Raw genomic sequence first — 15,645 nt, forward strand, 5'->3', positions numbered from 1 at the left:
ACAAGACGAGGTTAGCTATGCACCTCGTCGGTCCGCGAGCATTTGTAATGCAACTGAGAAGCTCTTGAACGAACGTGTTCACCACGAGCCGGTACATGCTGTCCCATGCTGTCGCCTGGTTTACTGATCGAGCTGGTCCAAGATGTTACGGCGCTCCGAGGTTATCGACGACGATCACACGCTGCACAGGCGCTGGAGATCGTCCCCTTCCCGTCTGCTGCGCGTGTGCGTTCTGAAGGGTGATGAGGAGCTTGAATGGGCATGTCCAGTAGCAGTCCAATTGCAAGGATGTGAAAGCGGAAGGCGCGCAGATCTTAGCAGATCCACGTGGCGCGGATCTACCTCCTTCAACTTGCTCGTTCCGACCCTTCGGTGAGATTGCAGGACACAATGGCCGCATGCCGTCAAAGCCCAGTTCAAGAAGAACACCACGCGTAATAATGATACACCGGAGTTATGCTACAATGCCGATTGGTATTATGGTAGTAATATGCATGCGTAGGCGATTCGCCGAGATTCGATCGGAAGGTGTTCAAAAGGTCAGGATGAGAACTCAGAACTCAGTGGGTTCGGGGTCTCTTCGACCCTCGAAATAGCTTGTCTCTGTCCGTGCAGTGAGTGTCACTCCAGAAATCCGTACAGTGGTGTTCCACTTACTTGAACGAATACGCTTTACGTTTACGAGAGTCCTTCTTATTTTCGTTGCGCGCGGCCTTGCGTTTCGCCGCGGCTTGCGGGTTGATCGTTCCCTGAACAAGAATCAGCGAGCGCTCGCGTGCATCCGCACTCCCTTACCTGCATAACGCGCGTTGCCTTCCTGTCCCTTCGCACGCCTAGAACGCTTTGCCGTATCCGGTTGTAGACAGTCGTGAATGCCGTAACGCCAACTTTGGCCTGGACGAGGTCCTGCAGCTCGATCGCTAATGTTTTGAGTTCATCTGCATGGCCGTTTAGTCGCTCATCGCAAACCGAGAGGGTAGCCACGCACCCATATGTGGATCCCGTATCGTGTCGTCGTCCACGATGCGATATACCGGCGAGAGAATATGTGTGAGGAACCGTGAAAGTAGTGCAGGCTCCATATGAGATGCCATCGCTGCGAACCACTTTAGGATCGCAGTTGGTTGTTCGAACCAGTGTTCCTGAAATGAATATCAGATCAGTCATCAGTGCGGGGATCAGAAGGGAGCTGACCGAGACCGAGGATGTGTTACGTCGAGCGATATGGGCGGAGCGGCATTGATATGACAGTTTCGAGAACAGCCATGGCAGTGGATGATCGTCTTTCACAGATGTTTCCGGTTCGTCGATCTCGTCATCGGCACCTTCACGGTCGTCTTCTTCTGCTTCAGGGGAGTCGGATTCTGAGGGAGACGGGAGCGGCCGTTCGCAGAAACGCTTGCCGACGAAGAACAAGTTTTTGACTACCTGAAGGCTCATTGGAGAGTCCAGATGGTCGCTCTTCAAGTCCTCGCACAGTTTCTCCGCGATGGACTTGAGGCCGCTTTCCGATATAGGCACGAAGCCGTCGAAGGCGACGTCTTCTAGTAGCTCCGCCCGGACAGAGAACAGCACGCCTATCAGGCGACATGCGGCCAGCCGAACCCAAGCATGGGGGAAAAGCAAGTGCTCCGCAACTGAATCCCACGGAATAACGCTGATGGAATCCTTTCGATCCGGGAAGTCGCGGAACACCTTCCCTAGGACGACGAGGACGTGGTAAGGTGTCTTCCAGTCTTCTTCATCGCCATCCCCCTGCATACGCTCCGCACTCAATTGTAGAAGGGCAACTAAATCCTCGAGGAACGATGCAAGGTAGGGAGCCGTGTCTTGATGGAAGCTGTCCAGGACCAGCCCGCATATCTGAGCCGACACGCTGCATAGTCGGAGGTTGGTACGCTGGGCGGCCCACGAATGTTGATGCGATATGATCAGACGCCGCCGATCTTCGTCAAGGCGAGCGAGCAGATTCTTGATCAGCTCCGCAGCCATTTCGCGACATTTCGAGGAATCGTCGTTGGCAATGACCATGACAAGGCCAACGAACAGAAGCTCCAGATATTCTTGAATGAGTGCGGCATCGAACTTCGCCAAGACCGCACTGAGGAGCTCCATAACGGATTTTCTACCACTCTCGTAAATATAGGAGAGATTTTTGGCCAAGAATGTCATCTGTTTCCGTAGTCGGCCCTTGCCTTGAGGATAATCCAGGAGGAACTGAAGCAGAACCCCTCGACACAACTCCTGGACATGCGTCGATTGACTGGTGACCATGATCTCCAAAACCTTCTCCATCATGTCGTAAATCTCGGGAACGACAAACTTGCGCGATACGATAGCGCGAAGCATTGCGAAGACGGCTGTCTGGCGGTCAGGGTCTTCGAGATCTGGCTCCAGCAACTCGAGTAGGTAGACTAGGTCCTTCTCCTTCACGTGGACTGAAGAGCAGTCACGTATCATACTCGCCAGGGACTTCAATGCGGTCTGGGCCACGTCGGATTCGGTGCTCCCTGCCTGCTTGAGTATATCGATGATCTGATTGACGAACACCGGCGTCGACTTCTCCAGAGATTTCAAGGGACAGCGCACGATTGCTGCAGACGCCTTGAGGCCAAGAACCAGGACCTGGCTGTTGGATGAATAGAGCGTATTCCCAATCACCTTCACCATCGGCTCCAAGCGCGCGATGATCTCCGGGTCATGGAAATCGAATCGACTACGCTTGAACGCAGTATGGAACAAATCAAGGCCAAGCACAACGAAACTATGCGCAAGAATAAGAACGGAGGCGCATGCCCACGCTGAGATGAGAAAGTACGCACCGGAATGCATTGTTTGCATAGTGATCAGTGTCAATCGTGACCTTCCGTTTCAGCTGAACAATAGCACGCTGATTGCCTTTCTTCGATTTCGTCACAGACTTCCGCTCCGTAAGGAAACGCGCATTCTGGCTGATGAGGGTGTGACACAAGACGAGCTGTTCCTTGGGGACCAGGTGCGAATTGGCGTTGAGGCCAATCACCACTCGTCGGAGCACGTCTTCGCATTGATTCATGACTTTGAGCGCTTCAGTTTGTTGCATGATGTCTCTGACTGGGAGCAACACTCTGCTGATCTTGGGTGGGGTGATAAACTTGGATATGATCCCGAAGGAATCGAGAGCCTTGTTGGCGGATGACCGAACCTCACGCATCTTCGTCTTGAAATCCTCATGTTGAACATCCTTGCCGGATTCGCCGAAGACCACTTCGGCGGATATGTGCGCTACGTGATCGACGCATTCGTCAAGGGGATCAAACGATTGTACGTGTTCGGGTGAGGTAACATGAACGAGGAGTGTATGTGTCACAGCGGCAAGGACATGGAGCTGCGGACCGCGAACGAGGGCTGTGCGCAGCTCCTGAAAGATGATAGGAAGATATGCCCCGCCAAGGATGACGGCGATGCGGCACATCGTCTCGCGAACCAAATCACGCGTTTCCTGGGATTTGCTGCGGAGGATCTGGCTCACGACCGTCAAGAGCCGCAGGACCTGAGGCTCTCGCGCTTCACGAGGTAAATGAATCGCTACCTTGACGATACCGATCGAGATCGGGATACGGAGACTGTCTTCCGTTTCGTTCCTCGTTTCCAGATGTTTGAGGAGACTGGGAAGAAGACGCGAGGTAACGGCGTCCGCGATGCGGTCTGCTTGTTGGATGACCTTTCTGTCCTCGGCAGCCTGTATGGCGGTCTCAGCCTCGGCCTCTTCCCCCATGAGGGTGACGTCCTCGGCGGCGCGTTCCGGTTGCGGAAGAACTTGGTCCATGGGGAAGTGGAAATGATCTAGGATCGATACGACCGTCCGCACGTACACCCGCTCGGATTCATCCCTGAGCCGCACAAGCCGGAGGTAGCTTTGAACCAGAGAGAAATAGGGCCCCCAATTCAGCTGCTCCGCCATATGTCCCGTAGTTGTGATGGCCTCGTTCACGAGGTGATGGTCCGTGGTCGCTGGGGAGGTGATAAAGTGGCCAACGAGAGGGACGAATATGTCAGCAAGCGTTGAACTACTCAGTTGCGATTTGGCGCAAGACTCCGCTAGACGACGCAGCGCTCTCGTGCGACGGTGAATCTGAACATGCAGGACATTTGTGAAGAAGCTCGCCTCCTCGTCCCCGTCGGCTAAGAGCGGTTGCATCTCCTGAAGGGCCTTGATTGCCAGACGGTTCTTCACAGCGTGCGCCATCACCGAGAGCACTTCAGCGCGGACCATCTCGCTCTTCGTACGCAGGCCGTTCTTGAGTGCGGGGAAGAGGACGCGAACCATGACATGGCCCAGATCCGTAGTAAGCTCTGCATTAGCACACAAATCTATGAACCGCTTCAGGGACTGCGCTGCATTGTTCCGGACGGCGAGCTCTTCGGGATCCTGAATGAAGTGGAGGGAGTTGTAGAGGATAGGCAACCACTCGCGAGCAGTCAGCGTAGCATGAGCCTCTTCGTTCATTGTCGCGAATGCGGTCAAGCGACGGTCGAAGTCGGGTTCATCTAGCCGTTTCTTACTGAAAGCATTCATAGACTCAAGTAGATCCGCAACCCTGACCAACGATTCGTCCACGTCGGCGAGGCGACGCAACGTCGATAGGAGAGCTAGTCGACCAGGTCGTGACCTCATGCTCTGGAAAAGTTCAGAAAGGACCTCAAGGGTCTTCTGAGCCACCGCAGTAGTATGATCAACCAATTCCGGGACGAACGCTAAAAGATGGTCGACAATCCTGAGCATGTTTGTCTTGATCTTCTCGTTGACCGATTTAGACGGCTTGCGCAACAGCGGCAAGAACAGTGAAAGGAGGGTGGATGCCTGGGGACTGTCTCGGATGAAGGGCGCGACCTCTGATAAGATGCTAATCTGTCGGTGTGGTAGCGGACCGGAGACAGTTGTGAAGTCCTTGGTCCGCTGTACGAGCGAGGCAAGATTGGACAGCAGCAGGGATACGTGGGGTTCTACGACCAACCGTTTCAGCTCTCCATCCTCGTTGGATAGCGCTAAAAGCGCTTCCACGATGTCGAAGATGCGGGAAACTACCGCAGGCTTCACATTCGTGGCCACCAGGCATGCGTATACTTTGGGTAATACCCGATCATCGAAAGACACCAGGAACCTGGCATATTCTGCCTGTTTGGACCAGACGTAAAACAAATCAAGCAGCGCAGAAGGCGCTTGGGTGTTTTCCCTGTCAAGCACTGGGAGTCGGTTGGAGATGAAGAAATTGAACGCCGCAGGAAGATACGGCGTGAAGTCGAATTGTGAGGGGGTGCGGAAGAAATCCCCGAAGCGCTTAAGCCCGAGCTGGCGTATCGATCTCCGCACTTTCGTGAATTTCGCGTCTGTGGCAATGTCCTCGGCATCCTCCGCTATATCCTCCACATCGTTATCCTCCCCGTCTATTTCAGCAGTCACGGCGTTGATACGCTTTTCAGCATCCGCAAGGATGTCCATAGTGGATCCAATCAAGGCCGGCCAGGTGTGCACGATACGCGAACCAAGGTACTTCAAGAGATCACCCAACAGGGTCAAAAAACCAACTTGCTGTCTTTCTGCCACTGAGGGCGGTAGGGGCATTATAACGAAGTTCTCGCTTGATGTTGTAAGGCGTACTGGCTGGATCGGTTTGAGCATAAGGTCGACAACGAGTCGGAGTTCGTCGTCTGTGCAGCCTGCCAATGCTCCCAGGGTAGCTGCTCTCCGGTCGGCGCCACGAGCACGTCCTCTCTTCTCTAGCATCACGCCATAAAGAAGGCGGACTATGAGATCGACGGCCTCAACACGATTCTGAGCCTCGATTTCCGCGATATTGAGCCCAGAAAGAGCATCCCGCCATCGGGTATCGTCGAGGAGGGCTCGGCACGTGTCCTCGTAGGGGAGCAGATGAGGTGACCTATACGTAAGGAGACATGATAGAGCAGCGGACTGAATTGAGCGGTCCGGATGCGAAAGCAAGGAGACGTAGAGTGAATGTAAGGTGTCGGTAGAAGATAGAGCCTTGGGGTTCTTGAACTCGGCAAACAACGTCAGCCAGGGTGCGAGCTTTTGGCGCGGTAAGCGAGAAGAATCATCTGTCCCCGATAACGACAAGAAGAAGGGTACGAGCTCCCGATTGTGTTTCTCCGCCAACCAGGGACAGCTGCCAAGGGTGGAAAGTAACTGCGTCTCATAACTCGTCGGGTCGAAGCGGTCTCTGGGGGTTTGAGACTAAGGGGGATATCGATGAGAGTAATGCAAAGAAAGCTCGAGCGCACACTAACCTTAACAATCGCCTTCCGCACTGGTTTGCCGAAAAGCCAAATATAAAGAGTTGTACGGAGCTTGAAGGCCGAAGGATCGCGCCAAGAGTGTTCTTCCTCGCGGACGTCATCCGGATCTTCGTCGCTGTCTGAACGTGTCCAAGCTGGTTTTGTTTCATCTGCTGCCCCAGTCGAAACAGTCCGAAGCTGGCCGAATAGCACTTTCCAGGTAGCATCATCAAACCGTTGAGCCAGCTGCGACAGAGCTTGTGCAGCTGGAACCCACAGGGGACGTAGGTTCACCTTCAACTGGGCTGAACGCCAAGGTGCTTAGCCACCTTGAACATTGACGACCATCATTCAAGTGGCTTACCTACGAGCCATCTTGCACAGATCTCCGCTCCGGTTTTGTCATCGTCCTTCAACACCTGGCTGAGGCGGCCCATGCGTAGGACACGCTCCCGCACACCGGACACGTCGGCGGGCACTTCGTCGCATTGCAGACATCTGTCCAGAACGTCCTTATACCTTGCCCTTTCGACGACCTCGGACGTAAGCAGACGAAGCGCGTTCACCCGGAGGGCATGCGAATGTGACAGAAGGGAGTCTTGAAGGAAGGCGAGCACTTCATCTACCGGGATCGCGTCGTTCGATGTACTATACCGATGTCAGACGATTCACCTCGGGTGCGAGCACACGACATACCTTGACTTCGTGAGTTTTACAACGCCCTCCAGTGCAACTTCCGACCATGACCATTTCTCCACCACTTTTCTTACCCAACACGACACATATTTATCCGGTTCCCAGTCTGTCTTATCCCGTTTTACGAGCGCAGACATACACGAACGCAGAACCCATGCCGCGTTCGCGGGTGATGCTGCGTAGTCTGCTTTAGGGTCGTTGGTAATTAATACCTTCTCGACTATGCTGACGAGGGACGGCGCCATTGTCGGGAGAAGCGGAGATAGAGCTAAGATGTCGTGCATTTCTTCCACCTACAGCACATCTATGTCAGCCGTCGACTAGCTCCTACCAATAAGGTACTGACCTGCTCTTCGGACAGTTGGAAGCCGTCAAGCCTCTCAACAGCCCATTGCCCCACTCGTTGTCTCCATACCATATCCACCTCCGCGTGGCCTAACACACCCTGTGTTTTGAACGTGACTAATAACCGCAACATGCCGGCCCTTACTTCCTGTGCATTGCTTTGAAGCATGCCCACGGTATGTTTCACTGCCATCGGAACCAGCAGCGACTTCGTCCCACCCCACCCCATTTCTGTCAACGCGCCGCTGAGCCGCAGTGCAAACAGCGGGGTTTCTTGGGCCAAAGATGTACGCGAGTTCGAAGCTTCACGCCAGAAGTATTCGAGGGTTTTCCGCCCGGAACCTGTCCATATTGCGAGCGGGGAGGAGATAAGAAGACCGGTCGAGAGTGCGAGGAGGGAGCGGTGCAACGTCGTAATCGTTAGTGGGACAGTCGACAGCGTACAAAGGAGAGATGTCAGTTGCGGGTCTGTGAATGGAAACAGCATGAGTCGCAATTCACGCTTTCTGAGGAACGGGCACGCACGAGTCATGCGTGAGCCACTTCTAACTGAGCACGGTACGGTGATTGCCTCAATGGCCCTTCTGCACCGAAGTATCGCATCATCAGGAACCTCGTCGCCTCCCGACCGAATGGCAGACAATGTTTCGTCGAGTAGCTTGATGAGGAGTTCGCTTATCGGTGTATACTGCTCCGCTGTCTTGACGTGGTGAACTAGCGCGGTCAGCGTCCGACGTATGAGCGTAAACATCCTCTTTTCGGTGTCATCCTCCTCCTCGTCTTGAGAGGGTCTTGTAGGCGGCAAAGCGAGATAATGGCGGAGGAGAGGGCGGATGACGGAAGGTGCTGCCGTGTGCAGAGTCTGTGAGATAGACTGCAGCAGAAGCGTGAGCGAGAACGGCCGAGTAAGATGTCAAATATATGTGCATACCTTGCATGCGAAGACAACCATCCAAGCGCATGCGTCGTCAGAGCCGTCGCGTCGCTCGTCATCATCTCCCGATACAGAGTGAGCTAGGAGGTTCATAGCATGCTCTCGCCAAGGCCCCTTGAACCTCCTAACGACACCTCCCCATGCTTCAGCCACGGCTCGCTGCACCTCCGGGTCACATCTCCTCTTTGAGTCAGAAAGAGCTGATATGAGGAGCTTCCAAGTGCTGGATAGCGGGTCCGTATGAGACTGTTCCGCTTCTGCTAACGCCCCAGATCGTTTTTCGACGGCATTCGCCTCGGAATGTTGTGCCGAGGCCTGTTGTTGCGGCAGCTCAGAAGAGAGGGAAGGGACGAGTATATATTTCCATAGTGATGAAAGGGTGGCGAGGAGTTGCATCAATGTGGCAGCCGGGATCGGACGCGGGAGCAAGGCGAGCACTTTCTCGGTGATTGAATTGTAGCTTGGGAGCAATGTGGTTCTCAAGTCTTGAGCGAGGCAAGCCATGAGCCTGGAACGTTGAGAATCAGATGCCTGTCCCCTTCACACTCAGGAGTGGCGCTCACTGCAGCAGGGCCTTCAAACCGCCATCGTCCTCAGCTCCGTGCGCGGCTTTGACCGCTTCCTCCACTGCGCTTAGCCATAGTTCCACCACTTCTTGGCTATGGAGCACGAGGAGAGGCAGACTCGCGCACTGATGTTCGGCCTTGTTGGCAAAGGATATGAATGCGCGCGAGAGTGTTAACTGGCGTAGATGTTCGAGCGTAGATCGGAAGGTCGAATCATGGTTTTCGAGGTGATCCGTGATAAGGTTCCGCGACTGTTCGAGGGCCGAAGGTGCATGAACTTCTTTGAGAGTGGAAGCGTATGACTGGTGCTATGACATTGGACGTTATTACAAAATAATCCAATGGCGAAGACAGACGACAAATCACCTTGAATCTCTTCGCGGGAGGCGCTATATCGAAATCGTCTTGCATACTGCTCACAATTTGTCACCAAAGTCATAAGGTCCCACTATAGCCAGGCTTGATGTGGATGAAACCCGCGAAAACGCTACGCAACTGTCCAAAGCAAGCCTTCAGAACCCCGGAGGAGGAGCGAATGAAAATCAAGTAAGTGGCGGTGCGTGCGAGTTCTGGGTGCTCAAGCCCAGTCGAAACGCCGTCTGAGCAGGGCGGAGCAGAGCTGAGCAAGGTAACACCGCCGCTCTGCTCAGTTCACGTCAGCTGGGCTCAGCGAAAAGCGACTAAGACGCTGAGCAGCGCTGAGCACAACTGAGCAGGATGGAATCTATATGAGCAGAACTGACCATAGCTGCGTATATAGATATGCCTTCCAGATCGTTTGATACAGTATAGAAAAACTGTTTCATATTATTCACCATCTACGTAATTTACATGAACTTTTCCTGAGATACTCGGCACCGGCCAATCTACGCAGTGGGATCATAGTGGCCAGTTGTCGAATACAGGTACCAGCGCAGCAGCGTCTCTACGCTACAGACAGTGCAAGTAAGCTGGGTATTGAGCCAATCGTGGATGTCACAAACATACCGGGTTGCCACCTCGCACTCCGGATCTTGCCTGCACACACCTGTACAGCAGACAACAGGGAAGCCATGGTCAACGTAAGTTTGGAAACGGCATGGCGAGAGCGCGCGCACGTAACGCTGCAAGGACGGCAAAGTACACGACGGGGTGGGCCCGCGGTCTAGTTGTGGATCCGACTGACCACTGTTGTTCGGTGGCCTTGCCCTTGTGATCTGAGTTGCATGCGCGATGAGTTACTACCAGCCGACGAGTCGGTGATCACGTACCGGGAAGCACAACACCAAGAAGATGCCTGCACACCATATTAGCTCTTCAACCCATTGAGGCTAGCTTATATGCGCATTTACCTACCTTCGTTTCGCTCTCAGACGGAAACCACGGGCTAGGATGACGGTGATATTGAATTTCGCTGGTGCTCTTCGACATAAAGCCGAACTTGCGCTCCCGTGGCATGGCACCATGTCTTGACCTGTTGTGATATTCTCTGTTGCATAGACTCGCCATTCTTGCTCTACGGTGTCGCGTGAGCCTCAGCATGTGCATATAGTCAAGGAAAACATGGCAGGCACGAGTGTTTCTTACAGCAAGTATGCAGCTGAGCAGCTGTAGTGCTAATTCACACACAGGCCGCTACAGCCTCGCAGGATTTGCCAGTCATCTGTCATAGATAGCTTGCGCTGACACAGTGATTCATGAGTTGCGTGGGTGTGGGCATTGGCGTAGGCGGGGGATGGTGGTGGTAGGAGGACAAGAAGCGTCCGGCGCGACTTGGGCAAAATTCTTTCCAAGTCTCTCATTTTCGCTGTACCTCCATGGGAGCTAGATCGGGACGTCGAAGTTTCGTAGATATCGGCATCTTTGCGAAGTTGTGTACAACGAAGTCAAAAATGGACAAAACGAGCTCAAAAGGGCCACGATCTGTGATTAAGGTTTCGGAAGATCCATCCAGCTCAGTCCTGCTCATACGTGCTCAGCAAGATCTTATTCTCCTCAGCTCTCGTCTGAGCTCCTCAGCTGGTGTTTTGACTGGGGCTCAAGCGCTCATGGCACAGCCATTTTGATCTTAAAAGTTAGACGCCGGCTGCAACCTTCGAGCGGCAGCAGTAAGTAGCGGAAAGATGAGGACCGGAAACCAAAGAGCCACTCAGAACTTGGAAAATTGATTAATTCTTTCTGGGCGCATGTATCGAACGTTTTTCACCAATTTTTGCATTCTGAACTTTGCAGCATTCTTTGAGTATCGGGAGCTAATATCACCCTACTCATGCATAAGTATGAATCTCGTACATGGGCCGGGCATCTCTTCGGCGAAACAGACGAAATCGACTGAAGAAGTGTATACGTATGCACGATAGTACCCTATCTGTGGACACGTCCATGCAATGCTGTCGACTGACCGATGACCACTTTCAGAGCACCGATAAGTATAGACTGAGACGATCCCTGTTCTCCTCGGCATCAAGATTATAAGTATGTTTTACAGTCATATGAGGGTATATCCCAAGCCTCGAGGTGACGTTCGCCGACAACCAGGTTTCGGATGGTTTAGTTTCGATACCCACGAGCACGAGGAGGCACAAGCTCTTGAACAGCTTCGGAAAAGCTCTTCGACGATGTCCGTCCGGCTCACTATCATTCTCTATCTCCCGGCGTCCGGAACACGATGATGCCGGTAGATCAAGGTACCAGCGAGATGAATCCCGTCAACTTCCATGACCTGTCGTATCCGTCGTCAGGTGGACTCACCCGTCCGCTCGATATAATATGCGGTGAGAAGGCGCTCGTATCTCGCCGGATGCGGGAGCGAAGCGATCAAAACGTTGATGACACAGCCACAACTCGGGTAGGCGACGTCACGCTCGCGACGTTCGGTCGGCATCCATCTGAGATCGGTTCTCCTCGTCCAGCGCGAAGCACCCAGCGGCCAGGTCCTGTCCCATGCGCACAAGAACTCGCCGTTATAACCATCAACCCCTCCCCGCATCACGATGCCCTCTGTCCTTGCCTCCGCCCAGGGCACTGCGCGCTACGCCTCGCTGCCCCCGGACCTCGTTGATCTAGTCTCCAGCGCCGTGCACCAGCTCCCGCTTCGCATCGTCGGCGCCATGAACCGCGCATTGCTCGGCTTGACCGCGTTCGCGGCCTCTGCGTCGGTGTTCAGCACTCAGCATGCGTTCCCGGCCGCGGCTGCGCAGTCGCAGTACTTGCTTGGTCTCGGGATTGGCGACATCACCGGGTACGGGTTTTCATGCTGCTGGGAACGGGTTCGATCTAATTGGATGCTCTGCTCAGGCCAGTGGTAGAGACAAACATGATGGGCTATGCCTCGCTCGCGCAGACGGATACCGGATTGCACATGCGCCAGCGCTCGCGCGCGTTCGTCATCGCCGACCAAAGCGACTCGAACAACCGCATCGTCTTCATCAATGCTGGTCAGTCTGATCATACTCCGTGTACCTGCCAACACAGCTCAAACTCCGGAGCTACTAGATATTGCGATGGGCGATACCGGTGTACGCCGATCCATCGTTGGCAACCTCTCCGCGTTGTACCCCGGCGTATACGACAACACCAACATTGCCTTTGTCGGCACGCATCAGCACTCTGGAGTCGGCGGGTACCTGGAGGTGAGCTGCTTGCTTCCCGCTGCATCGACCCTGCAACCTGGTTTGGGCCGTCTGCGCAATGTGCAAGCGTCGTCGACGCGACGGAAATCACGCGCGTTCGCTTCTTCGAAGATGCATGTGCGGGCGAGGCATGTGATGTGGTCTATGCGTTTGATGCCGTCGATATTTCCGTGGACATGACGTTCCCCCGCATGATTCTTGCCTCGCCTCGCTTTTGATTCCTTATCTATATTTGGTCGCTCTCTTCCCATATTTGGATATGGTATTTCCGTACGCTGACCCGACGTTACCACGACATGCAGGATTTACTGCCTCAAATTACCGCACTCGGCTATGTGCCCGAAGCAGCCGACGCGATAGTCAAGGGTACCGTCCTCGCCGTCCAGCGCGCAACCGACAGCCTCGCGCCAGGTAGCCTGACGCTGGGCAACACCACGATTCTCAATGCGAATGCCAACCGATCGCCTTCTGCGTACTTGGCCAACCCCGCCGAGGAACGTGCGCGGTATCAGTACGATCAGGATAAGGATATGACCCTTCTGAGGTAAGCTCGCTGGGAAAGTCCTCGCACAATGCGCTCACAACGAACGTTGGCAGGTTCAACGATGCGAGCGGCAATGCCCGAGGCTTCCTTTCATTCTTTGCTGTTCACGGAACGTCCATCTACGAGGTATGCGAAGTTAATTTCCCGGATTCTTCAAACAACCCTATTCAATGGAATGCTTGTTCTGCTCAGAACAACACTCTCGTCAGCTCTGACAACAAGGGCATGGCGGCATTCCTATACGAATGTACGTCATAGCGATCTCGACCATTCTTGGCCCTGACGCAGAAGCAGCCGACGTGGAACCCGACTCGATGCCCGGGAACAACACCTTCGTCGCTGGGTTCACGCAGTGTGAGTGTGATTGCACCCAAATTTGACATGCGATTTCATGGCCGTATACACAGCCAATGTGGGCGACACGTCTCCGAACACCCTCGGGGCGTTCTGCGAGAGTCCCGGACAGCCGTGGGATGGCCAGTCGTGCTCCTTTAACCAGAGCACCTGCGGTGGAACGACGGAAGATTGTCATGGGCGGTCCGTGTCAATTGTGCCGTATCTTGCGGCCGACATCTGAACTATCGTTGCTAGTGGACCTGGTTTCACGGCCGATAGCTACGGTTTCGAGTCAAATCGCATTATTGGAACCTACCAGTACCAGGTATGCATGCGCTACTCTCTGTCGCGGGTACCCTCGTCATTGCTGACACTGCTCGTGATCTTAGGGCGCAAAGACGTTGATGGGTCAGAGCCTCGCTGCCGTCACCGGCCCTGTCAAGGCTGTACACACCTACATGAATATGTCCTTCCGCGAGTTCACCCTTGCCAATGGAACGAATGTTACGACATGCCCTCCTGGAATGGGTGCGTGTTTGATTGTCAGGTTACCTGATCTATCTTATTTTGTTTACGCAGGTTATTCATTCGCCGCTGGCACCACTGACGGTCCGGGAGCATTCGATTTCATCCAGGGGGAGAACTCGACTAACGTTAAGTGTGTATCACCTGCTTTCAGTGAATATCTGGATAACGGTTGACTTCGTGATCTCCCTGCAGTAATCCGCTTTGGGAACTTGTCAAGGGCTTCGTCACACCCCTACCGCCACCGGAGCAAGTCGCGTGCCAGTACCCGAAGCCCGTTCTCCTTGACACCGTAAGTTCCCGTCGTCTTCGAACCTTATCTCAAATTGCTCACTACGACTGGTGCCAGGGCTACGCGCATCTTCCTTACGAATGGTCGCCCAACACCGTCGACATCCAGATGCTCCGCGTCGGGCAGTTCGTGATGCTCATCATGCCGGGCGAGCTGACGACCATGGCCGGACGTCGCCTCCGTGAAGCTGTCCGCGCTGCCCTCATCTCGAAGGGAATCGTCGGCGACGACGCATATGTCGTGATCGCTGGCCCCGCCAATACATATGCGCACTACGTCACTACCAGGGAGGAGTACGGTGTTCAACGGTATGAAGGCGCATCGACTATCTTCGGACAGTGTAAGTCACCACTTCGGCATCGCTGATAAGTCCCGATCTAATCTTGCGCTGGACAGTCACGCTGGAGTCGTACATCGACAAGTACAGCGAGCTCGTCACGTATCTCTCTCCCACCGTCACCTCCAGCCCTCCTTCGGATCCCGCGCCTCCCGAGCAGACCTCCAAAGCTATCTCACTCAGGGTTCGTGTGCTCTTCTCCGTCATTCGCTCTTCTTGCTCATCATGCGTGATATAGACCGGCGTCGTCTTCGATGCTCCGACGATCTTCAAGAGTTTCGGCGACGTGTTGGGTGATGTGAAGACCGACTCTGCGTACCACGCTGGCGACAGCGTCAGCGCGCAGTTCGTCGGTGCCAACCCCAGGGTATGGTCGTCCCCCGCTCGTGAACTACGGTAGATTGACACTATTCGACATCATATCCATATCCGCACAGAACAACCTTCGCTTGGAGCAGACATTCCTCACTGTAGACAAGCAGTCGGGCAGCACGTGGACTCCGGTCAAATCCGACTCCCACCCGTCGACGCTCTACCAGTGGGTGCGCACGGATACCATCCTGGGCACGAGTACCGTCAACATTACCTGGTAAGTTCGACTTCGAGGATAGCAACATTTATACTGACCTTGGCACAGGACGATTGAAGAGGGCACACCCGGTGAGCAACGTCGTTCTCCTGCTATGCTGACCGAAACTGATTCGGCATATCCCGCAGCCGGATCCTATCGCTTGACATACTACGGCGACGCGAAGTCGATAGGGGGCAAGATCACTCCATTCGTCGGGCATTCGTCTACTTTCACCGTATCCTGAGGGCCTTCGATGGTCCTTTGCGTTGTTAGCTGCTTGCCTATGATATCCTGTACTTTGCAGAGGACAATTGCACTTTGGGGACTCGGTTACTACAGAATTGCCCCCAAGGTTTGGCATTACGACGATTGTTCCCAACTACAGCGAGTGCTGAGCGCTGAGCAGTGAACATTGAGCACCGAATATGCAACAGGTTTGTACTTACTGCGATTGTCCGAGTAAGGCCTCATGCGCGAATTCGCGCAACAAACCTCCTCGAGCCCGATGTATGGTCTGACTGCTTATACCGCCTCCTCACCAGCCAAGTATCAAGAAAGGTTGAACCAGCGCGGTTCAATCAGTACTACACAGAACGGTCAACAGACTACGAT

At 54.2% G+C, this 15,645-nt stretch overlaps 2 protein-coding genes across 2 annotated transcripts; one reads left to right on the forward strand and one right to left on the reverse strand.

Moving 5' to 3' along the window:
* Positions 1-467: 467 nt before the first annotated feature.
* On the reverse strand, positions 468-7,583 carry PUNSTDRAFT_90339 (uncharacterized protein). The gene is made up of 10 exons (XM_007386055.1): positions 7,319-7,583; positions 6,973-7,265; positions 6,641-6,924; positions 6,289-6,581; positions 2,823-6,235; positions 1,195-2,764; positions 989-1,142; positions 796-938; positions 658-749; positions 468-603 (listed from the first exon to the last, which is right to left on the reverse strand). The coding sequence occupies exons 1-10, from the start codon at positions 7,544-7,546 to the stop codon at positions 561-563; spliced, it is 6,513 nt and encodes a 2,170-aa protein (XP_007386117.1). The 5' UTR covers positions 7,547-7,583; the 3' UTR covers positions 468-560.
* A 4,529-nt stretch (positions 7,584-12,112) lies between these two features.
* PUNSTDRAFT_72496 (Neutral/alkaline nonlysosomal ceramidase) lies at positions 12,113-15,277 on the forward strand (the record flags this gene model as incomplete). Its single annotated transcript, XM_007386056.1, has 17 exons — positions 12,113-12,233; positions 12,292-12,428; positions 12,731-12,972; positions 13,026-13,098; positions 13,165-13,219; positions 13,267-13,326; positions 13,380-13,509; positions 13,564-13,633; positions 13,698-13,836; positions 13,888-13,966; positions 14,029-14,125; positions 14,183-14,465; positions 14,522-14,646; positions 14,701-14,829; positions 14,900-15,051; positions 15,100-15,122; positions 15,180-15,277. The coding sequence occupies 17 exons, from the start codon at positions 12,113-12,115 to the stop codon at positions 15,275-15,277; spliced, it is 2,013 nt and encodes a 670-aa protein (XP_007386118.1).
* Between the last annotated feature and the right edge of the window lie 368 nt (positions 15,278-15,645).

Source organism: Punctularia strigosozonata (genome assembly GCF_000264995.1).
Source record: "Punctularia strigosozonata HHB-11173 SS5 unplaced genomic scaffold PUNSTscaffold_10, whole genome shotgun sequence".
NCBI classification, from domain to species: domain Eukaryota; kingdom Fungi; phylum Basidiomycota; class Agaricomycetes; order Corticiales; family Punctulariaceae; genus Punctularia; species Punctularia strigosozonata.

Bases quoted from the DNA above. Each gene is read 5' to 3' on its own strand.
- PUNSTDRAFT_90339 (XM_007386055.1), bottom strand. From the start codon at position 7,546: ATGGGGTGGGGTGGGACGAAGTCGCTGCTGGTTCCGATGGCAGTGAAA. The intron at 2,765-2,822 runs GTGCGTACTTTC...TCTTGCGCATAG, and splicing joins TATGCAAACAATGCATTCCG to TTTCGTTGTGCTTGGCCTTG. The intron at 1,143-1,194 runs GTCAGCTCCCTT...TATTCATTTCAG, and splicing joins GTAACACATCCTCGGTCTCG to GAACACTGGTTCGAACAACC.